This window comes from Cherax quadricarinatus, chromosome 89 (genome assembly GCF_038502225.1).
Source record: "Cherax quadricarinatus isolate ZL_2023a chromosome 89, ASM3850222v1, whole genome shotgun sequence".
In the NCBI taxonomy this organism is placed as follows: domain Eukaryota; kingdom Metazoa; phylum Arthropoda; class Malacostraca; order Decapoda; family Parastacidae; genus Cherax; species Cherax quadricarinatus.
The window spans coordinates 16,817,020-16,842,281 of NC_091380.1; the positions used below are offsets into that span (position 1 = coordinate 16,817,020).

The 25,262-nt window shown below is 50.3% G+C and overlaps 1 protein-coding gene across 1 annotated transcript in view; it reads left to right on the forward strand.

The window, feature by feature from the left end:
* Positions 1-15,553: 15,553 nt before the first annotated feature.
* Positions 15,554-25,262, forward strand: part of LOC128697156 (aminoacylase-1) — a 102,315-nt gene continuing 92,606 nt past the window's right edge. The window contains exon 1 of the mRNA XM_070104221.1: positions 15,554-15,713. Within this exon, the coding sequence (XP_069960322.1) occupies positions 15,641-15,713 (73 nt within the window). The 5' untranslated portion in view covers positions 15,554-15,640. The remainder of the gene's footprint in view (positions 15,714-25,262) is intronic.

The window sequence follows — 25,262 nt, forward strand, 5'->3', positions numbered from 1 at the left end:
GTGTTAGTGGACTGGTGTGGGTCACATCCTGGGTGTTAGTGGACTGGTGTGGGTCACATCCTGGGTGTTAGTGGACTGGTGTGGGTCACATCCTGGGTGTTAGTGGACTGGTGTGGGTCACATCCTGGGTGTTAGTGGACCGGTGTGGGTCACATCCTTGGTGTTAGTGGACTGGTGTGGGTCACATCCAGGGTGTTAGTGGACTGGTGTGGGTCACATCCTTGGTGTTAGTGGACTGGTGTGGGTCACATCCTGTGTGTTAGTGGACTGGTGTGGGTCACATCCTTGGTCTTAGTGGACTGGTGTGGGTCACATCCTGGGTGTTAGTGGACTGGTGTGGGTCACATCCTTGGTGTTAGTGGACTGGTGTGGGTCACATCCTTTGTGTTAGTGGACTGGTGTGGGTCACATTCTTGGTGTTAGTGGACTGGTGTGGGCCACATCCTGGGTGTTAGTGGACTGGTGTGGGTCACATCCTGGGTGTTAGTGGACAGGTGTGGGTCACATCCTGGGTGTTAGTGGACTGGTGTGGGTCACATCTTGGGTGTTAGTGAACTGGTGTGGGTCACATCCTGGGTGTTAGTGGACTGGTGTGGGTCACATCCTGGGTGTTAGTGGACTGGTGTGGGTCACATCCTGGGTGTTAGTGGACTTGTGTGGGTCACATCCTGGGTGTTAGTGGACTGGTGTGGGTCACATCCTGGGTGTTAGTGGACTGGTGTGGGTCACATCCTGGGTATTAGTGGACTGGTGTGGGTCACATCCTGGGTGTTAGTGGACTGGTGTGAGTCACGTCCTGGGTGTTAGTGGACTGGTGTGAGTCACATCCTGGGTCTTAGTGGACTGGTGTGGGTCACATCCTGGGTGTTAGTGGACTGGTGTGGGTCACTTCCTGGGTGTTAGTGGACTGGTGTGGGTCACATCCTGGGTGTTAGTGGACTGGTGTGGGTCACATCCTTGGTGTTAGTGGACTGGTGTGGGTCACATCCTGGGTGTTAGTGGACTGGTGTGGGTCACATCCTGGGTGTTAGTGGACTGGTGTGGGTCATCCTGGGTGTTAGTGGACTGGTGTGGGTCACATCCTGGGTGTTAGTGGACTGGTGTGGGTCACATCTTAGGTGTTAGTGGACTGGTGTGGGTCACATCCTGGGTGTTAGTGGACTGGTGTGGGTCACATCCTTGGTGTTAGTGGACTGGTGTGGGTCACATCCTTGGTGTTAGTGGACTGGTGTGGGTCACATCCTGGGTGTTAGTGGACTGGTGTGGGTCACATCCTTGGTGTTAGTGGACTGGTGTGGGTCATATCCTGGGTGTTAGTGGACTGGTGTGGGTCACATCCTTGGTGTTAGTGGACTGGTGTGGGCCACATCCTGGGTGTTAGTGGACTGGTGTGGGTCACATCCTGGGTGTTAGTGGACTGGTGTGGGTCACATCCTGGGTGTTAGTGGACTGGTGTGGGTCACATCTTGGGTGTTAGTGAACTGTTGTGGGTCACATCCTGGGTGTTAGTGGACTGGTGTGGGTCACATCCTGGGTGTTAGTGGACTGGTGTGGGTCACATCCTGGGTGTTAGTGGACTGGTGTGGGTCACATCCTGGGTGTTAGTGGACTGGTGTGGGTCACATCCTGGGTGTTAGTGGACTGGTGTGGGTCACATCCTGGGTGTTAGTGGACTGGTGTGTGTCACATCCTGGGTGTTAGTGGACTGGTGTGGGTCACATCCTGGGTGTTAGTGGACTGGTGTGTGTCACATCCTGGGTGTTAGTGGACTGGTGTGGGTCACATCCTGGGTATTAGTGGACTGGTGTGAGTCACATCCTGGGTGTTAGTGGAATGGTGTGGGTCACATCCTGGGTGTTAGTGGACTGGTGTGAGTCACATCCTGGGTGTTAGTGGACTGGTGTGAGTCACATCCTGGGTGTTAGTGGACTGGTGTGGGTCACATCCTGGGTGTTAGTGGACTGGTGTGGGTCACTTCCTGGGTGTTAGTGGACTGGTGTGGGTCACATCCTGGGTGTTAGTGGACTGGTGTGGGTCACATCCTTGGTGTTAGTGGACTGGTGTGGGTCACATCCTGGGTGTTAGTGGACTGGTGTTGGTCACATCCTGGGTGTTAGCGGACTGGTGTGGGTCACATCCTGGGTGTTAGTGGACTGGTGTGTGTCACATCCTGGGTGTTAGTGGACTGGTGTGGGTCACATCCTGGGTGTTAGTGGACTGGTGTGAGTCACATCCTGGGTGTTAGTGGACTGGTGTGGGTCACATCCTGGGTGTTAGTGGACTGGTGTGAGTCACATCCTGTGTGTTAGTGGACTGGTGTGAGTCACATCCTGGGTGTTAGTGGACTGGTGTGGGTCACATCCTGGGTGTTAGTGGACTGGTGTGGGTCACATCCTGGGTGTTAGTGGACTGGTGTGGGTCACATCCTGGGTGTTAGTGGACTGGTGTGGGTCACATCCTTGGTGTTAGTGGACTGGTGTGGGTCACATCCTGAGTTTTAGTGGACTGGTGTGGGTCACGTCCTGGGTGTTAGAGGACTGGTGTGGGTCACATCCTGAATGTTAGTGGACAGGTGTGGGTCACATCCTGGGTGTTAGTGGACTGGTGTGGGTCACATCCTGTGTGTTAGTGGGCTAGTGTGGGTCACATCCTGGGTGTTAGTGGACTGGTGTGGGTCACATCCTGGGTGTTAGTGGACTGGTGTGGGTCACATCCTGGGTGTTAGTGGACTGGTGTGGGTCACATCCTGGGTGTTAGTGGACTGGTGAGGGTCACATCCTGGGTGTTATTGGACTGGTGTGGGTCACATCCTGGGTGTTAGTGGACTGGTGTGGATCACATCCTGGGTGTTAGTGAACTCGTGTGGGTCACATCCTGGGTGTTAGTGGACTGGTGTGGGTCACATCCTGGGTGTTAGTGGACTGGTGTGGGTCACATCCTGGGTGTTAGTGGACTGGTGTGAGTCACATCCTGGGTGTTAGTGGACTGGTGTGGGTCACATCCTGGGTGTTAGTGGACTGGTGTGAGTCACATCCTGGGTGTTAGTGGACTGGTGTGAGTCACATCCTGGGTGTTAGTGGACTGGTGTGGGTCACATCCTGGGTGTTAGTGGACTTGTGTGGGTCACATCCTGGGTGTTAGTGGACTGGTGTGGGTCACATCCTGGGTGTTAGTGGACTGGTGTGGGTCACATCCTGGGTGTTAGTGGACTGGTGTGGGTCACATCCTGGGTGTTAGTGGACTGGTGTGGGTCACATCCTGGGTGTTAGTGGACTGGTGTGGGTCACATCCTGGGTGTTAGTGGACTGGTGTGGGTCACATCCTGGGTGTTAGTGGACTGGTGTGGGTCACATCCTGGGTGTTAGTGGACTGGTGTGGGTCATATCCTGGTTGTTAGTGGACTTGTGTGGGTCACATCCTGGGTGTTAGTGGACTGGTGTGGGTCACATCCTGGGTGTTAGTGGACTGGTGTGGGTCACATCCTGGGTGTTAGTGGACTGGTGTGGGTCACATCCTGGGTGTTAGTGGACTGGTGTGGGTCACATCCTGGGTGTTAGTGGACTGGTGTGGGTCACATCCTGGGTGTTAGTGGACTGGTGTGGGTCACATCCTGGGTGTTAGTGGACTGGTGTGGGTCACATCCTGGGTGTCAGTGGACTGGTGTGGGTCACATCCTGGGTGTTAGTGGACTGGTGTGGGTCACATCCTGGGTGTTCTGGGTGTTAGTGGACTGGTGTGAGTCACATCCTGGGTGTTAGTGGACTGGTGTGGGTCACATCCTGGGTGTTAGTCGACTGGTGTGGGTCACATCCTTGGTGTTAGTGGACTGGTGTGGGTCACATCCTGGGTGTTAGTGGACTGGTGTGGGTCACATCCTTGGTGTTAGTGGACTGGTGTGGGTCACATCCTGGGTGTTAGTGGACTGGTGTGGGTCACATCCTTGGTGTTAGTGGACTGGTGTGGGTCACATCCTGGGTGTTCGTGGACTAGTGTGGGTCACATCCTAAGTGTTAGTGAACTGGTGTGGGTCACAACCTGGGTGTTAGTGGACTTGTGTGGGTCACATCCTGGGTGTTAGTGGACTTGTGTGGGTCACATCCTGGGTGTTAGTGGACTTGTGTGGGTCACATCCTGGGTGTTAGTGGGCTGGTGTGGGTCACATCCTGGGTGTTAGTGGACTGGTGTGGGTCACATCCTGGGTGTTAGTGGACTGGTGTGGGTCACATCCTGGGTGTTAGTGGACTGGTGTGGGTCATGCTGGGTGTTAGTGGACTGGTGTGGGTCACATCCTGGGTGTTAGTGGGCTGGTGTGGGTCACATCCTGGGTGTTAGCGGACTGGTGTGGGTCACATCCTGGATGTTAGTGGGCTGGTGTGGGTCATGCTGGGTGTTAGTGGGCTGGTGTGGGTCCATCCTGGGTGTTGTCGGTGGTGGGGTCACATCCTGGTGTTAGTGGACTGGTGTGGGTCACATCTGGGTGTTAGTGGGACTGGTGTGGGTCACTCCTGGGTGTTAGTGGACTGGTGTGGGTCACATCCTTGTGGGTCACATCCTGGGTGTTAGTGGACTGGTGTGGGTCACATCCTGGGTGTTAGTGGACTGGTGTGGGTCACATCCTGGGTGTTAGTGGACTGGTGTGGGTCACATCCTGGGTGTTAGTGGACTGGTGTGGGTCACATCCTGGGTGTTAGTGGACTGGTGTGGGTCACATCCTGGGTGTTAGTGGACTGGTGTGGGTCACATCCTGGGTGTTAGTGGACTGGTGTGGGTCACATCCTGGGTGTTAGTGGACTGGTGTGGGTCACATCCTGGGTGTTAGTGGACTGGTGTGGGTCACATCCTGGGTGTTAGTGGACTGGTGTGGGTCACATCCTGGGTGTTAGTGGACTGGTGTGGGTCACATCCTGGGTGTTAGTGGACTGGTGTGGGTCACATCCTGGGTGTTAGTGGACTGGTGTGGGTCACATCCTGGGTGTTAGTGGACTGGTGTGGGTCACATCCTGGGTGTTAGTGGACTGGTGTGGGTCACATCCTGGGTGTTAGTGGACTGGTGTGGGTCACATCCTGGGTGTTAGTGGACTGGTGTGGGTCACATCCTGGGTGTTAGTGGACTGGTGTGGGTCACATCCTGGGTGTTAGTGGACTGGTGTGGGTCACATCCTGGGTGTTAGTGGACTGGTGTGGGTCACATCCTGGGTGTTAGTGGACTGGTGTGGGTCACATCCTGGGTGTTAGTGGACTGGTGTGGGTCACATCCTGGGTGTTAGTGGACTGGTGTGGGTCACATCCTGGGTGTTAGTGGACTGGTGTGGGTCACATCCTGGGTGTTAGTGGACTGGTGTGGGTCACATCCTGGGTGTTAGTGGACTGGTGTGGGTCACATCCTGGGTGTTAGTGGACTGGTGTGGGTCACATCCTGGGTGTTAGTGGACTGGTGTGGGTCACATCCTGGGTGTTAGTGGACTGGTGTGGGTCACATCCTGGGTGTTAGTGGACTGGTGTGGGTCACATCCTGGGTGTTAGTGGACTGGTGTGGGTCACATCCTGGGTGTTAGTGGACTGGTGTGGGTCACATCCTGGGTGTTAGTGGACTGGTGTGGGTCACATCCTGGGTGTTAGTGGACTGGTGTGGGTCACATCCTGGGTGTTAGTGGACTGGTGTGGGTCACATCCTGGGTGTTAGTGGACTGGTGTGGGTCACATCCTGGGTGTTAGTGGACTGGTGTGGGTCACATCCTGGGTGTTAGTGGACTGGTGTGGGTCACATCCTGGGTGTTAGTGGACTGGTGTGGGTCACATCCTGGGTGTTAGTGGACTGGTGTGGGTCACATCCTGGGTGTTAGTGGACTGGTGTGGGTCACATCCTGGGTGTTAGTGGACTGGTGTGGGTCACATCCTGGGTGTTAGTGGACTGGTGTGGGTCACATCCTGGGTGTTAGTGGACTGGTGTGGGTCACATCCTGGGTGTTAGTGGACTGGTGTGGGTCACATCCTGGGTGTTAGTGGACTGGTGTGGGTCACATCCTGGGTGTTAGTGGACTGGTGTGGGTCACATCCTGGGTGTTAGTGGACTGGTGTGGGTCACATCCTGGGTGTTAGTGGACTGGTGTGGGTCACATCCTGGGTGTTAGTGGACTGGTGTGGGTCACATCCTGGGTGTTAGTGGACTGGTGTGGGTCACATCCTGGGTGTTAGTGGACTGGTGTGGGTCACATCCTGGGTGTTAGTGGACTGGTGTGGGTCACATCCTGGGTGTTAGTGGACTGGTGTGGGTCACATCCTGGGTGTTAGTGGACTGGTGTGGGTCACATCCTGGGTGTTAGTGGACTGGTGTGGGTCACATCCTGGGTGTTAGTGGACTGGTGTGGGTCACATCCTGGGTGTTAGTGGACTGGTGTGGGTCACATCCTGGGTGTTAGTGGACTGGTGTGGGTCACATCCTGGGTGTTAGTGGACTGGTGTGGGTCACATCCTGGGTGTTAGTGGACTGGTGTGGGTCACATCCTGGGTGTTAGTGGACTGGTGTGGGTCACATCCTGGGTGTTAGTGGACTGGTGTGGGTCACATCCTGGGTGTTAGTGGACTGGTGTGGGTCACATCCTGGGTGTTAGTGGACTGGTGTGGGTCACATCCTGGGTGTTAGTGGACTGGTGTGGGTCACATCCTGGGTGTTAGTGGACTGGTGTGGGTCACATCCTGGGTGTTAGTGGACTGGTGTGGGTCACATCCTGGGTGTAGTAGTGGACTGGACTGTGTGGGTCACATCCTGGGTGTTAGTGGACTGGTGTGGGTCACATCCTGGGTGTTAGTGGACTGGTGTGGGTCACATCCTGGGTGTTAGTGGACTGGTGTGGGTCACATCCTGGGTGTTAGTGGACTGGTGTGGGTCACATCCTGGGTGTTAGTGGACTGGTGTGGGTCACATCCTGGGTGTTAGTGGACTGGTGTGGGTCACATCCTGGGTGTTAGTGGACTGGTGTGGGTCACATCCTGGGTGTTAGTGGACTGGTGTGGGTCACATCCTGGGTGTTAGTGGACTGACTGGTGTGGGTCACATCCTGGGTGTTAGTGGACTGGTTTGGGTCACATCCTGGGTGTTAGTGGACTGGTGTGGGTCACATCCTGGGTGTTAGTGGACTGGTGTGGGTCATGCTGGGTGTTAGTGGGCTGGTGTGGGTCACATCCTGGGTGTTAGTGGACTGGTGTGGGTCACATCCTGGGTGTTAGTGGACTGGTGTGGGTCACATCCTGGGTGTTAGTGGACTGGTGTGGGTCACATCCTGGGTGTTAGTGGACTGGTGTGGGTCACATCCTGGGTGTTAGTGGACTGGTGTGGGTCACATCCTGGGTGTTAGTGGACTGGTGTGGGTCACATCCTGGGTGTTAGTGGACTGGTGTGGGTCACATCCTGGGTGTTAGTGGACTGGTGTGGGTGGCATCCTGGGTGTTAGTGGACTGGTGTGGGTCACATCCTGGGTGTTAGTGGACTGGTGTGGGTCACATCCTGGGTGTTAGTGGACTGGTGTGGGTCACATCCTGGATGTTAGTGGGCTGGTGTGGGTCACATCCTGGGTGTTAGTGGACTGGTGTGGGTCACATCCTGGGTGTTAGTGGACTGGTGTGGGTCACATCCTGGGTGCTAGTGGGCTGGTGTGGGTCACATCCTAGGTGTTAATGGACTGGTGTGGGTCACATCCAGGGTGTTAGTGGACTGGTGTGGGTCACATCCTGGGTGTTAGTGGACTGGTGTGGGTCACATCCTGGGTGTTAGTGGACTGGTGTGGGTCACATCCTGGGTGTTAGTGGACTGGTGTGGGTCACATCCTGGGTGTTAGTGGACTGGTGTGGGTCACATCCTGGGTGTTAGTGGACTGATGTGGGTCACATCCTGGTTGCTAGTGGACTGGTGTGGGTCACATGCTGGGTGTTAGTGGACTGGTGAGGGTCACATCCTGGATGTTAGTGGTCTGGTGTGGGTCACATCCTGGGTGTTAGTGGACTGGTGTGGGTCACATCCTGGGTGTTAGTGGACTGGTGTGGGTCACATCCTGGGTGTTAGTGGACTGGTGTGGGTCACATCCTGGGTGTTAGTGGACTGGTGTGGGTCACATCCTGGGTGTTAGTGGACTGGTGTGGGTCATGCTGGGTGTTAGTGGACTGGTGTGGGTCACATCCTGGGTGTTAGTGGACTGGTGTGGGTCACATCCTGGGTGTTAGTGGACTGGTGTGGGTCACATCCTGGGTGTTAGTGGACTGGTGTGGGTCACATCCTGGGTGTTAGTGGACTGGTGTGGGTCATGCTGGGTGTTAGTGGACTGGTGTGGGTCACATCCTGGGTGTTAGTGGACTGGTGTGGGTCACATCCTGGGTGTTAGTGGACTGGTGTGGGTCACATCCTGGGTGTTAGTGTACTGGTGTTGGTCACATCCTGGGTGTTAGTGGACTGGTGTGGGTCACATCCTGGGTGTTAGTGGACTGGTGTGGGTCACATCCTGGGTGTTAGTGGACTGGTGTGGGTCATGCTGGGTGTTAGTGGACTGGTGTGGGTCACATCCTGGGTGTTAGTGGACTGGTGTGGGTCACATCCTGGGTGTTAGTGGACTGGTGTGGGTCACATCCTGGGTGTTAGTGGACTGGTGTGGGTCACATCCTGGGTGTTAGTGGACTGGTGTGGGTAACATCCTGGGTGTCAGTGGACTGGTGAGAGTCACATCCTGGGTGTTAGTGGACTGGTGTGGGTCACATCTTGGGTGTTAGTGGACTGGTGTGGGTCACATCCTGGGTGTTAGTGGACTGGTGTGGGTCACATCCTGGGTGTTAGTGGACTGGTGTGGGTCACATCCTGGGTGTTAGTGGACTGGTGTGGGTCACATCCTGGGTGTTAGTGGACTGGTGTGGGTCACATCCTGGGTGTTAGTGGACTGGTGTGGGTCACATCTTGGGTGTTAGTGGACTGGTGTGGGTCACATCCTGGGTGTTAGTGGACTGGTGTGGGTCACATCCTTGGTGTTAGTGGACTGGTGTGGGTCACATCCTGGGTGTTAGTGGACTGGTGTGGGTCACATCCTGGGTGTTAGTGGACTGGTGTGGGTCACATCCTGGGTGTTAGTGGACTGGTGTGGGTCACATCCTGGGTGTTAGTGGACTGGTGTGAGTCACATCCTGGGTGTTAGTGGACTGGTGTGGGTCACATCCTGGGTGTTAGTCGACTGGTGTGGGTCACATCCTTGGTGTTAGTGGACTGGTGTGGGTCACATCCTGGGTGTTAGTGGACTGGTGTGGGTCACATCCTTGGTGTTAGTGGACTGGTGTGGGTCACATCCTGGGTGTTAGTGGACTGGTGTGCGTCACATCCTTGGTGTTAGTGGACTGGTGTGGGTCACATCCTGGGTGTTAGTGGACTGGTGTGGGTCACATCCTGGGTGTTAGTGGACTGGTGTGGGTCACATCCTGGGTGTTAGTGGACTGGTGTGGGTCACATCCTGGGTGTTAGTGGACTGGTGTGGGTCACATCCTGGGTGTTAGTGGACTGGTGTGGGTCACATCCTGGGTGTTAGTGGGCTGGTGTGGGTCACATCCTGGGTGTTAGTGGACTGGTGTGGGTCACATCCTGGGTGTTAGTGGACTGGTGTGGGTCACATCCTGGGTGTTAGTGGACTGGTGTGGGTCATGCTGGGTGTTAGTGGACTGGTGTGGGTCACATCCTGGGTGTTAGTGGGCTGGTGTTGGTCACATCCTGGGTGTTAGTGCACTGGTGTGGGTCACATCCTGGGTGTTAGTGGGCTGGTGTGGGTCATGCTGGGTGTTAGTGGGCTGGTGTGGGTCACATCCTGGGTGTTAGTGGACTGGTGTGGGTCACATCCTGGGTGTTAGTGGGCTGGTGTGGGTCACATCCTGGGTGTTAGTGGACTGGTGTGGGTCACATCCTGGGTGTTAGTGGACTGGTGTGGGTCATGCTGGGTGTTAGTGGGCAGGTGTGGGTCACATCCTATGTGTTAGTGGACTGGTGTGGGTCACATCCTTGGTGTTAGTGGACTGGTGTGGGTCACATCCTGGGTGTTAGTGGACTGGTGTGGGTCACATCCTGGGTGTTAGTGGACTGGTGTGGGTCACATCCTGGGTGTTAGTGGGCTGGTGTGGGTCACATCCTGGGTGTTAGTGGACTGGTGTGGGTCACATCCTGGGTGTTAGTGGACTGGTGTGGGTCACATCCTGGGTGTTAGTGGACTGGTGTGGGTCACATCCTGGGTGTTAGTGGACTGGTGTGGGTCACATCCTGGGTGTTAGTGGACTGGTGTGGGTCACATCCTGGGTGTTAGTGGACTGGTGTGGGTCACATCCTGGGTGTTAGTGGACTGGTGTGGGTCACATCCTGGGTGTTAGTGGACTGGTGTGGGTGGCATCCTGGGTGTTAGTGGACTGGTGTGGGTCACATCCTGGGTGTTAGTGGACTGGTGTGGGTCACATCCTGGGTGTTAGTGGACTGGTGTGGGTCACATCCTGGGTGTTAGTGGACTGGTGTGGGTCACATCCTGGGTGTTAGTGGACTGGTGTGGGTCACATCCTGGGTGTTAGTGGACTGGTGTGGGTCACATCCTGGGTGTTAGTGGGCTGGTGTGGGTCACATCCTGGGTGTTAGTGGACTGGTGTGGGTCACATCCTGGGTGTTAGTTGACTGGTGTGGGTCACATCCTGGGTGTTAGTGGACTGGTGTGGGTCACATCCTGGGTGTTAGTGGACTGGTGTGGGTCACATCCTGGGTGTTAGTGGACTGGTGTGGGTCACATCCTGGGTGTTAGTGGACTGGTGTGGGTCACATCCTGGGTGTTAGTAGGCTGGTGTGGGTCACATCCTGGGTGTTAGTGGACTGGTGTGGGTCACATCCTGGGTGTTAGTGGACTGGTGTGGGTCACATCCTGGGTGCTAGTGGGCTGGTGTGGGTCACATCCTGGGTGTTAGTGGACTGGTGTGGGTCACATCCTGGGTGTTAGTGGACTGGTGTGGGTCACATCCTGGGTGTTAGTGGACTGGTGTGGGTCACATCCTGGGTGTTAGTGGACTATTGTGGGTCACATCCTGGGTGTTAGTGGACTGGTGTGGGTCACATCCTGGGTGTTAGTGGACTGGAGTGGGTCACATCCTGGGTGTTAGTGGACTGGTGTGGGTCACATCCTGGGTGTTAGTGGACTGGTGTGGGTCACATCCTGGGTGTTAGTGGACTGGTGTGGGTCACATCCTGGGTGTTAGTGGACTGGTGTGGGTCACATCCTGGGTGTTAGTGGACTGGTGTGGGTCACATCCTGGGTGTTAGTGGACTGGTGTGGGTCACATCCTGGGTGTTAGTGGACTGGTGTGGGTCACATCCTGGGTGTTAGTGGACTGGTGTGGGTCACATCCTGGGTGTTAGTGGACTGGTGTGGGTCACATCCTGGGAGTTAGTGGACTGGTGTGGGTCACATCCTGGGTGTTAGTGGACTGGTGTGGGTCACATCCTGGGTGTTAGTGGACTGGTGTGGGTCATGCTGGGTGTTAGTGGACTGGTGTGGGTCACATCCTGGGTGTTAGTGGACTGGTGTGGGTCACATCCTGGGTGTTAGTGGACTGGTGTGGGTCACATCCTGGGTGTTAGTGGACTGGTGTGGGTCACATCCTGGGTGTTAGTGGACTGGTGTGGGTCACATCCTGGGTGTTAGTGGACTGGTGTGGGTCACATCCTGGGTGTTAGTGGACTGTTGTGGGTCACATCCTGGGTGTTAGTGGACTGGTGTGGGTCACATCCTGGGTGTTAGTGGACTGGTGTGGGTCACATCCTGGGTGTTAGTGGACTGGTGTGGGTCACATTCTGGGTGTTAGTGGACTGGAGTGGGTCACATCCTGGGTGTTAGTGGACTGGTGGTTGTCACATCCTGGGTGTTAGTGGACTGGAGTGGGTCACATCCTGGGTGTTAGTGGACTGGTGGTTGTCACATCCTGGGTGTTAGTCGACTGGTGTGGGTCACATCCTGGGTATCTACATTATTCGATAAGTGAATAATTAAGCACTTGGCTCCTGTGACTTTGAAAATACGATCAGGACAGAGTACAGTGTGATGTTACAGTGTACTGTGTGATGTTACAGTGTACTGTGTGATGTTACAGTGTACTGTGATGTTACAGTGTACTGTGTGATGTTACAGTGTACTGTGTGATGTTACAGTGTTCTGTGTGATGTTACAGTGTACTGTGTGATGTTACAGTGTACTGTGTGATGTTACAGTGTGATGTTACAGTGTACTGTGATGTTACAGTGTACTGTGATGTTACAGTGTACTGTGTGATGTTACAGTGTACTGTGATGTTACAGTGTACTGTGATGTTACAGTGTACTGTGTGATGTTACAGTGTACTGTGTGATATTACAGTGTACTGTGATGTTACAGTGTACTGTGTGATGTTACAGTGTACTGTGATGTTACAGTGTACTGTGTGATGTTACAGTGTACTGTGATGTTACAGTGTACTGTGTGATGTTACAGTGTACTGTGATGTTACAGTGTACTGTGTGATGTTACAGTGTACTGTGTGATGTTACAGTGTACTGTGTGATGTTACAGTGTACTGTGATGTTACAGTGTACTGTGTGATGTTACAGTGTACTGTGTGATGTTACAGTGTACTGTGTGATGTTACAGTGTACTGTGATGTTACAGTGTACTGTGTGATGTTACAGTGTACTGTGATGTTACAGTGTACTGTGTGATGTTACAGTGTACTGTGTGATGTTACAGTGTGATGTTACAGTGTACTGTGATGTTACAGTGTACTGTGATGTTACAGTGTACTGTGATGTTACAGTGTACTGTGATGTTACAGTGTACTGTGATGTTACAGTGTACTGTGATGTTACAGTGTACTGTGTGATGTTACAGTGTACTGTGATGTTACAGTGTACTGTGATGTTACAGTGTACTGTGATGTTACAGTGTACTGTGTGATGTTACAGTGTACTGTGATGTTACAGTGTACTGTGTGATGTTACAGATGTTACTGTACTGTGATGTTACAGTGTGATGTTACAGTGTACTGTGATGTTACAGTGTACTGTGATGTTACAGTGTACTGTGATGTTACAGTGTACTGTGATGTTACAGTGTACTGTGATGTTTCAGTGTACTGTAATGTTACAGTGTACTGTGTGATGTTACAGTGTGATGTTACAGTGTACTGTGATGTTACAGTGTACTGTGATGTTACAGTGTACTGTGATGTTACAGTGTACTGTGATGTTACAGTGTACTGTAATGTTACAGTGTACTGTGATGTTACAGTGTACTGTGATGTTACAGTGTATTGTGATGTTACAGTGTGATGTTACAGTGTGATGTTACAGTGTACTGTGATGTTACAGTGTGATGTTACAGTATACTGTGATGTTACAGTGTGATGTTACAGTGTACTGTGATGTTACAGTGTGATGTTACAGTGTACTGTAATGTTACAGTGTGATGTTACAGTGTACTGTAATGTTACAGTGTACTGTGATGTTACAGTGTACTGTAATGTTACAGTGTACTGTAATGTTGCAGTGTACTGTAATGTTACAGTTTACTGTAATGTTACAGTGTACTGTGATGTTACAGTGTACTGTGATGTTACAGTTTACTGTAATGTTACAGTGTACTGTGATGTTACAGTGTACTGTAATGTTACAGTGTACTGTGATGTTACAGTGTACTGTAATGTTACAGTGTACTGTAATGTTACAGTGTACTGTAATGTTACAGTGTACTGTAATGTTACAGTGTACTGTGATGTTACAGTGTACTGTAATGTTACAGTGTACTGTACTGTGTAATGTTACAGTGTACTGTGATGTTACAGTGTACTGTAATGTTACAGTGTACTGTGTAATGTTACAGTGTACTGTAATGTTACAGTGTACTGTGTAATGTTACAGTGTACTGTAATGTTACAGTGTACTGTGTAATGTTACAGTGTACTGTAATGTTACAGTGTACTGTAATGTTACAGTGTACTGTGATGTTACAGTGTACTGTGATGTTACAGTGTACTGTAATGTTACAGTGTACTGTGATGTTACAGTGTACTGTAATGTTACAGTGTACTGTGTGATGTTACAGTGTGATGTTACAGTGTACTGTGATGTTACAGTGTACTGTGATGTTACAGTGGAACATTGAATAAGGGAGGAGCGGAACAAGTGGAAACTAAGATAACGAGGAGATGAGTTGAAGATAAGAAACTGGAGGTGTTGGGAGGATGAGATAAGGGTGAAAAGATAAGGTAAATAGAAGGCCGGGATGAATTGCAGGTGTAGTAGAGATAAGATAAAGATACTGGTAGATATAGATGGTTATAGTGACAACATTACAACAAGGAATGAGAGTAATGTCGGAAATGACCTGGATGACAGGATGGATAATGAGAACCTTCAAAACGAGGGATGCCAAGCCCATGATGACACTCTTCAGGTCACTTGTTCTATCTAGGCTGGAATATTGCTGCACACTAACAGCACCTTTCAAGGCAGGTGAAATTGCCGACCTAGAAAATGTACAGAGAACTTTCACGGGGCGCATAACGGAGATAAAACACCTCAATTACTGGGAGCGCTTGAGGTTCCTAAACCTGTATTCCCTGGAACGCAGGAGGGAGAGATACATGATTATATACACCTGGAAAATTCTAGAGGGACTAGTACCGAACTTGCACACGAAAATCACTCACTACGAAAGCAAAAGACTTGGCAGACGATGCAACATCCCCCCAATGAAAAGCAGGGGTGTCACTAGCACGTTAAGAGACCATACAATAAGTGTCAGGGGCCCGAGACTGTTCAACTGCCTCCCAGCACACATAAGGGGGATTACCAACAGACCCCTGGCAGTCTTCAAGCTGGCACTGGACAAGCACCTAAAGTCAGTTCCTGATCAGCCGGGCTGTGACTCGTACGTTGGTTTGCGTGCGGCCAGCAGCAACAGCCTGGTTGATCAGGCTCTGATCCACCAGGAGGCCTGGTCACAGACCGGGCCGCGGGGGCGTTGACCCCCGGAACTCTCTCCAGGTAAACTCCAGGTAAACTCCAGGTAAACTCCAGGTAAACTCCAGGTAAACTCCAGGTAAACTCCTGGTAAACTCCAGGTAAACTCCAGGTAAACTCCAGGTAAACTCCTGGTAAACTCCAGGTAAACTCCAGGTAAACTCCAGGTAAACTTCTGGTAAACTCCAGGTAAACTCCAGGTAAACTCCAGGTAAACTCCTGGTAAACTCCAGGTAAACTCCAGGTAAACTCCAGGTAAACTCCAGGTAAACTCCAGGTAAACTCCAGGTAAACTCCAGGTAAACTCCAGGTAAACTCCAGGTAAACTCCAGGTAAACTCCAGGTAAACTCCAGGTAAACTCCAGGTAAACTCCAAATATTGCGAGAGGTGGAACTAGAGAAATTAGATGAAAAGGAGAGGAAATAAGGGAGAAAAGAGACGGGAAATATTAAGTCTAAGAGGAACGTAAATGTAGGAGGTGGCAACACTAAGCTTGGCAGAGCATCATTATCCCCGGTGCAGTCTGTCTCCCAGGGAGATAAAGTGGCTGGCAGTCTCTCTCTCGCTGGGTTAACTCTCTCATCTCCCGTCCAGCATCCATGGAGCATCCGGCTGTTACCAACTTCCGTAACTACATCAGGATTAAAACTGTTCCTCCTAATCCAGACCATGGTTAGTAAGTTAGGATAAAGTTTGTTGTGTGACCTGGTGATGGACCAGGAGAGGGGGCGTTGACCCCCGAAACTCCCTCCAGGTATACAGGCCAGTTATATTTAAGTATGATTATCATACATAGTGTAAACTGAATAATTAAAGTATAATTAACATTTCTGTGTTCAGTTAGGGCCCGGGTTCGATTCCCTGTTTACCTAGCAGCAAATAGGTACCTGGGTGTTAGTGGACTGGTGTGGGTGGCATCCTGGGGGACAAGATTAAGGACCCCAATGGAAATAAGTTAGACAGTCCTCGATGACCCACTGACTTTCTTGGGTTATCCTGCGTGGCTAACCCTCCGGGGTTAAAAATCCGAACGAAATCTTATCTTATCTTATCTTACCCTTCTGGTATCCCCTTCTGGGATCCCCATCTGGGATCCCCTTCTGGGATCCCCTTCTGGTATCCCCTTCTTGGATCCCCTTCTGGTATCCCCTTCTTGGATCCCCTTCTGGGATCCCCTTCTGGGATCCCCTTCTGGGATCCCCTTCTGGTATCCCCTTCTGGTATCCCCTTCTGGGATCCCCTTCTGGGATCCCCTTCTGGTATCCCCTTCTGGTATCCCCTTCTGGGATCCCCTTCTGATATCTCCTTCTGGGATCCCCTTCTGGTATCCCCTTCTGGGATCCCCTTCTGGTATCCCCTTCTGGTATCCCCTTCTGGGATCCCCTTCTGGGATCCCCTTCTGGGATCCCCTTCTGGGATCCCCTTCTGGAATCCCCTTCTGGTATCCCCTTCTGGGATCCCCTTCTGGTATCCCCTTCTGGTATCCCCTTCTGGTATCCCCTTCTGGGATCCCCTTCTGGTATCTCCTTCTGGGATCCCCTTCTGGTATCCCCTTCTGGGATCCCCTTCTGGTATCCCCTTCTGGTATCCCCTTCTGGGATCCCCTTCTGGGATCCCCTTCTGGTATCCCCTTCTGGTATCCTCTTTTGGGATCCCCTTCTGGGATCCCCTTCTGGTATCCCCAGCTGGGATAACCGAAAAAGGCAGTCAAAGTCATCTATTTCCAATGGGTTTAAGTAAGACCCACCTAGTATGGGCCAGTAGGCCTCCTGCAGTGCTTCTCCCTTCCTACGGAAATTAAGTCTACAGAGGCACAGAACTTACGTTCAAAGTTTAGTGTAAACTGTAAACTGAGATATACTTCTAGTGTATATATATATACTTCTAGTGTATATATATACTTCTAGTGTATATATATATACTTCTAGTGTATATATATACTTCTAGTGTATATATATACTTCTAGTGTATATATATACTTCTAGTGTATATATATACTTCTAGTGTATATATATACTTCTAGTGTATATATATACTTCTAGTGTATATATATACTTCTAGTGTATATATATATACTTCTAGTGTATATATATACTTCTAGTGTATATATATATATACTTCTAGTGTATATATATACTTCTAGTGTATATATATACTTCTAGTGTATATATATACTTCTAGTGTATATATATACTTCTAGTGTATATATATACTTCTAGTGTATATATATACTTCTAGTGTATATATATACTTCTAGTGTATATATATACTTCTAGTGTATATATATACACTGCGGTAATGTGCATCACTTAGAGTATACACACTATAGTATTTAGCATCTCTTAGTGTATATATACTACAGTAATACACACATCTCAGTGTATATACACTAGTATACATTTATATATGTGTATACATTGCAGTAATATATTTCTCGGTATACACACTAGGATATATACACTATAGTAATGTAAATTCACTGCAGTAGTGTACACATCAGTGTATGTACACTATTATACACTACTTAGTGCATATTAATGTGTATAGTAATATACACTTCAGTATATATACACTAAAAAAATACACATCATTGTGTACTCACTACAATATATATATATATATATATATATATATATATATATATATATATATATATATATATATATATATATATATATATATATATATAAACTTGTGAGTGAGTTAATGATCTAACATACCCAAGAAACTTTGTTGAGAGATCCTTTGAAATAGCTAGAAATACTTCTTGTAATTCGAGAAGAGACAACCAGTTTTATTCAACTTAAAATATGTTGGTTCTCCCTTACCTTGAAGACTTGGTTATGTTTTCTCTACTTAAGAATTTTGGTATCAAAATTGTAATTGAAAATCTTGGTACAGTTCAAAAGTTTTGATAAAAATTCCCCTGAAAATGGTGAGGTATCTAGCTCGGTTAGAAGCCTCTTCACTTCTTCCTGGGTTGTGTGCACTGTGTCCAGCACTTGGTGGTGCACCCCACCTCTCCGTCTTTCTGGAGTCCCTTCTGTCTCCTCTGTGAACACTTCTTTGAATCTCTTGTTGAGTTCCTCACATACTTCACGGTCATTTCTTGTTGTCTCTCCTCCTTCCTTCCTTAGCCTGATTACCTGGTCCTTGACTGTTGTTTTCCTCCTGATGTGGCTGTATAACAGCTTCAGGTCAGATTTGGCTTTCGCTCCTATGTCATTTTGGTATTATCGTTGGGCCTCCCTTCTTACCTGTGCATATTCATTTCTGGCTCTTCGACTGCTCTCTTTATTCTCCCGGGTCCTTTGCCTTCTATACTTCTTCCATTCTCTAGTACATTTTATTTTGACCTCTTTACACCTTTGGGTGAACCATGGGCTCATCCTGGCTTTCTTGTTATTTCTGTTACCCTTGGGTACAAACCTCTCCTCAGCTTCATTGCATATGACTCACGAAATCGTAATGGCACGATTGCAAACAAACCATACCGCGGGCGGGATTTGAACACGCGGTCAAATCCCGCCCGTGGTATGGTTTCCTTGCATATTATTGTCACATATTCCATCATCACATTTACTGACTTTCCTGCCAGTTCTTTGTTCCACTGGACCTCATGCAGGAAATTCTTCATAATTGTGTAGTCCCCTCTCTCGTAGCTTGGCTTCATTTGTCTTGCTCTTCCTGCTTCCCTCTCCACTTGTAACTCTACTATGTATTTGAAGCTCAGAACCACTTGGTCACTGACCCAGAGGGGTCTTTCATATGTGATGTCCTCAATATCTGCACTGATCAAGGTGAATTCTAGGTCCAGTCTTGCTGATTCATCCTCTCCTCTCTCTCCGGTAGTGTCCCTTAAATGTTGGTATATAATGTTTACCACTACCACCTCCATCATCTTAGCCCTTCACGTTTCTTGGCCCCCATGTGGCTCCAGATTCTCCAGATCAATTTCCTTGTGACTGAAGTCACCCACAATCAGCAGCTTTGCCCTGCTCACATTAGCCCTTCTGGCCACTTCAGCCAATGTGTCAACTATCGCTCCATTACTCTCATCATACTCTTGCCTTGACCTCCTGCTGTTCTGTGGTGGGTTAACAGTGCCACTCCACCCCATCTGTTCCCTCTGTCACTCCTCAGGATCTTATATCCTGTTAGAAAGATGGCATCTGTTATCATTCCTGTGAGCTTGGTTTCTGTGAGAATTATGATGTCAGGTGATGCCTCTTTGAGTTTTTCGTGCCACTCCTGCGGTTTATTTGTTATTCCATCAGCATTGGTGTACCATACCTTCAGTTTCCCCTCCAACACTGGGGGGTCTGTGGGGGTGGGGGACTTGGCAGTGTACTGTGGGATTCAATGACATAGTGTGGGGCTGTATGTGTGGATTGTTTGTTGTGTTGGGATAGCGAGTTTGGCTGTGGGGTTCTAAGAGTGGTTCTGTGTATGCTTGTGCTTGTTGCTCTGCCCTGCTCTGGTTGTCATCTGCTGACTCCCTCCTTGTCTTCCTACCCCCTTTTTATTTCTGTGTCCTTTCCCTCAGCTGCTATCATTCTGTTCATGTTCTGTTGTGGTCTAGAAACACTCTCTTGTATGTTGATGATTCCTTCAGCCGTGGCTTCTCTTGAATGAATATTATAATGGTATAAAATACTGACAGGTTGTTAGGTAAGACACATATGCAACAGTTAGGTATCTTTATCCCGAAATGTTTCGCCTAAACACTAGGCTTTTTCAGTCGAGTACAGAAAAGTTGATAGAAGCTGAAGAGATGTGAAGAAGATGTAATCAGTCCATCACCCTTGAAGACGTAGTTTTGAGGTGGTCAGTCCCTCAGCCTGGAGCAGAGTATCTGTTCCACAGTCTGAAACAATGTGAAGTTGAAGTGACAGTATGGAGCCTTATATACTGTCAGGAGGTGAGATGTAGGCTACTAGTAGAAGTAAGAATGTAATCACTGAGAGGTCACATGCCTCTCGGTTATTACATTCTTACAGGATCTCTTGCAGAACACTGTTTCTGTCTTGAAAATCAGTTTGACTGGCTGATTTCTTCCCTTCAAGTACCCCCCCCCCTATTCTCTGAAAATTTTCTATCTCAGTCATGTCCTCCTCGCATATTTCTTTGATGATATTTTCAATCTCCTGTTTTTCTTTCTGGCATCTTTCATTGTGTATCCTCCCTTCACTCTCCTGAAGCTCACTGACTTCTCCTTCTCCTCCCATTGCCTTTTGCTTTGTGTCTCTGGGTCCCATTTGTACATAGCCATTGTCCGCCTTATTTTTTCCTATAACTCTTGGCAGCATGGTCATGCCTTTGCACGGGACCTGCCATCTTCTCCTCCTTCATTTACTGCTATCCCTGCTCATAACACCTCTCCTTCATTCCTCGTTCCTGCTTGTTGGACTGATAGGGCTTTACTGTAAGACTTGTCTCCTTCCTTTCTGCTGGGCTCCTCATTCAATAGGGTGTACCTGCTTCAGATGCCATGTCTCTTCTGGGCAAGGAGAAGAGGAGAAGAGAGATGGGGAGAGGGAGGGAGGGGGGCAGGGAGAGTGATGGGGAGGTGTGGAGAGAGAGAGAGAGAGAGAGAGAGAGAGAGAGAGAGAGAGAGAGAGAGAGAGAGAGAGAGAGAGAGAGAGAGAGAGAGAGAGTAGACGTGACTGGTGCAATGCAACACTGATTTGTGTAACATCTTCCATTAGAGGAAAAGTGGATAGCACAAACAGTGTTTGTTAAGGACCACAATGGAAATAAGTCACTCAGTCTGACTTTTTTGGGTTATCCCAGGTTATCTACACATATATGCTGCTATGTATGATAATTCTATGTAACTGTATTTGTGTATACCTGAATAAACTTACTTACTTACTTAGAAGGCAACACTTCCAGCTGGTCGGCCACTGCCTGCCCTCACAACCCACCCCGCTATAAACACCCCCACCCACGATCCTCCACCCCACCCACGATACTCCACCCCACCCACGATACTCCACCCAACCCACGATACTCCACCCCACCCACGATACTCCACCCCACCCACGATACTCCACCCCACCCACGATACTCCACCCCACCCACGATACTCCACCCCACCCACGATACTCCACCCCACCCACGATACTCCACCCCACCCACGATACTTCACCCCACCCACGATACTCCACCCCACCCACGATACTCCACCCCACCCACGATACTCCACCCCACCCACGATACTTCACCCCACCCACGATACTCCACCCCACCCACGATACTCCACCCCACCCACGATACACCACCCCACCCACCATAATACACCCCACCCACGATATTCCACCCCACCCACGATATTCCACCCCACCCACGATACTCCACCCCACCCACGATACTCCACCCCACCCACGATACTCCACCCCACCCACGATACTCCACCCCACCCACGATACTCCACCCCACCCACGATACTCCGCCCCACCCACGATACTCCGCCCCACCCACGATTCTCCACCCCACCCACGATACTCCACCCCACCCACGATACTCCACCCCACCCACGATACACTACCCCACCCACGATACTCCACCCCACCCACGATACTCCACCACACCCACGATACTCCACCCCACCCACGATACTCCACCCCACCCACGATACTCCACCCCACCCACGATACTCTACCCCACCCACGATACTCCACCCCACCCACGATACTCCACCCCACCCACCATAATCCACCCCACCCACGATACTCCACCCCACCCACGATACTCCACCCCACCCACGATTCTCCACCCCACCCACGATACTCCACCCCACCCACGATACTCCACCCCACCCACGATACTTCACCCCACCCACGATACTACACCCCACCCACGATACTCCACCCCACCCACGATACTCCACCCCACCCACGATACTCCACCCCACCCACGATTCTCCACCCCACCCACGATACTCCACCCCACCCACGATACTCCACCCCACCCACGATACTTCACCCCACCCACGATACTCCACCCCACCCACGATACTGCACCCCACCCACGATACTCCACCCCACCCACGATACTCCACCCCACCCACGATACCACCACCCCACCCACGATACTCCACCCCATCCACGATACTCCACCCCACCCACGATACTCCACCCCACCCACGATACCACCACCCCACCCACGATACTCCACCCCACCCACGATACTCCACCCCACCCACGATACTTCACCCCACCCACGATACCACCACCCCACCCACGATACTCCACCCCACCCACGATACTCCACCCCACCCACGATACTCCACCCCACCCACGATACCACCACCCCACCCACGATACTCCACCCCACCCACGATACTCCACCCCACCCACGATACCACCACCCACCCTCTCTCTCCTGTGAACTTCAAACCTACAAGCCTCCTCTGGGATGACTTCACATCGCAAAATAGCAAGAATATTTACGCTATCTGGCTATTGTCCCAGTAGATACTGCAGTGTTTGTGGGTATACCACAAGGGACAAAATTCTTCTTAGATGTAAGGAGCCTACTTGTTCCAACTACTGCCACACAGATTGCATTCCAGAAGAAGAATTTTGTTGCAGCCAGGTTGAAAATTTCAGAAAATTTAAGGATATCCATAATCCTGTGGTATATGTGGATACAAGCCTGGAGCTACAGGAGGAAGGTTCAGAAGTCCTGCCTCAGGGACTCCTGTCCAAAGATCAAGACTGCCCTCTTGGGCTGTGTTGTAAAGTTGCAGCTAAGATAATCCATCACAGGGAAGCACTTCATGAGCTCCTCAAATCATTAGATAACCTACAAGCTATTGTAGAAGGTCAGTGCAAGCCTACATCAAGTGACGTAAGCTGCTCAGTTGATGGCGACACTATTGACAAAGACTGAAAGTCCCACACTGAGCTTAACTCAGGGGTAAACAACTAGTGGAATTCTGTCATCGCTAAGGTCCCACAGACTGACAGAGTTCAAAACACTACCTTTGGGAATTCTAACACAATTCATCTGACCACCACAGAGGGAACAAATCCTCTTCCCAGCAACGAAGGAAACCTTGGATCTGTTAATTCTCCTACACCTGACATCTCTGCTTCAGCCACTGCCAGTCCACTTGACAGTGCACATACCATCTCGGATCCTACACCTGTCAGCACACCTGCCGACACTATTTTAATAATCAGGGAACTATCACTTCACCTGATCACCTACTGCGCCAAAGTACAAACAGCAGGGACACATCTGTCAGAACTGGTAGAGGACGGGGCAGAGGACGGGGCAGAGGACGTGGAAGAGGAAGACATCTACAGCCGTCTCACCCTCCACTAACACAGTTCCAGCGGCAGAACCTGAGGACAAATCTGCAAAACACAGGAGGTGCAACAAATCCTAGTCCACCCTCCCAGGCACCTAGGCTGTGCTCTCGCTGTCACCGGAAGGGGCACTCTGCCAGCAACTGCCTGCGAGATATCAGGTGCAATTACTGCTACAAGAAAGGACATCAGGAGGACCAGTGTCGGAAGAAAAAGGAACTTGACAGACAGGGCCACCTGTTTAGAGACCTGTTCTCAGAACAAACCAGCAGGATCTCTGAATTAGTGAACACTCTCACACGTCACCCACTCAGCTACTCCTATCCCAGCCCAGCAGGTGGGATTGTGCCTTATACAAGACCACAGACCTACATCCCTGCAGCTGCCTCAGTACCCTACCTCTCTCAAGGGCAGGCACCTTACATTCCCTACACACCCACCACCTCAAGCTGACCACATCATCATGAGGAGTCAGTCTATCAGCATTCTGTCGGCCAACATTAGAGGTTTCATTACTAATGTTGGAGAGCTCACACATAGTTTGGTGAACACTCGACGTCCCGACATGATAGCTGATGTTGAAACATTTTTGGATGACAGGACTCCAGAAAATTTTGCAAGAATTGCTGGCTACACCTCATGGATGAGAAGAGACAGGCAAGGGCAAGGAGGAGGTGTTGCTGTGTGCTTCTCTAAAAGTGTTCATGCCCAGCACATTGATGTTGCCACCCCTACACATCTTGAAATGATGTTCTTCAAGCTCTGTATAAACACTAGTACCTCTGTACTAGCATGTGCAATGTACAGACCTCAGTGGCAACATAAACACTAGTACCTTTGTACTAGCATGTGCAATGTACAGACCTCAGTGGCAACATGCAGACCCCATCAACTTCCTAATGGAAAATATTGACTCCCTTCTGCTACAACACAACTGTCAACATATTATAATTGTTGGTGACCTCAACCAGCACCTTATACAGAGGGACTTTGATGACCTTCTTGCAGTGTTTGACATGAGAAACTTTGTTGATTTCCCTACTCATATCTCTGGCTCCTCCCTTGACCCAGTAGTGAGTGATCTGGCAGAAGGCATAGTCACTTGTCAACCCCTCGGCTACGTTGGATCGTCTGACCACAAGGCTGTTTTTACCACACTTAAGATCCCAACAGAACGAGGTAAGGAGTCCACACGCACAACCTGGCTATGGGAAAGAGGTAATTGGCCAGCCCTTTGCTCTGAGCTCGCCACCACCGACTGGAATGCTCTTCTCCAGGGGGATGTTGACAACCAAGTGAAAGCCTTCACTGGACACATCCTTAATCTACAACAAGAACACATTCCTCACAGGCAATATGTGACGAAGCCTACAGATCAGCCTTGGTTTGGCTTTCGTTGTAGAGAGGCTGCTACTGCTAAGTACAAAGCACGGCGAAGGTATAAGAGACATCCTACCACCTATAACAGGAACTTGCACAGGCAAGCCTGTAGGCATATGGGTGACGTTCAAAAGTGGGCCATTGCTAAATGGGAGGTGGACACTAAAAGAAAGCTAGCATCAGGTAGGGTAGGCTCCAAAACCTGGTGGTCCCTGGTCAAGGACAGACAAGGTTATCTGCCTGATGAACTTATTCCACCTCTAAATCGACAGGATGGGACCACCTCTACTAGTAGTCAAGAGAAGGCGGACCTCTTTGCTGAACACTTTGCTACCAAAATGCAAGTTCCTGATCCAGCAAGGGACCCTCCTTGGCTAGCTGCAAGAACTGTGCCAAAACTGTCAGTGGTGACAATAAGGCAGGAGGAGGTGCATTTCCTTCTTAAATTACTGGACAAGAAAAGGCTGTGGACCCAGGCAAGTTGAGCCCAAGATTGTTGAGAAGATGTGCAGACCAGCTAGCA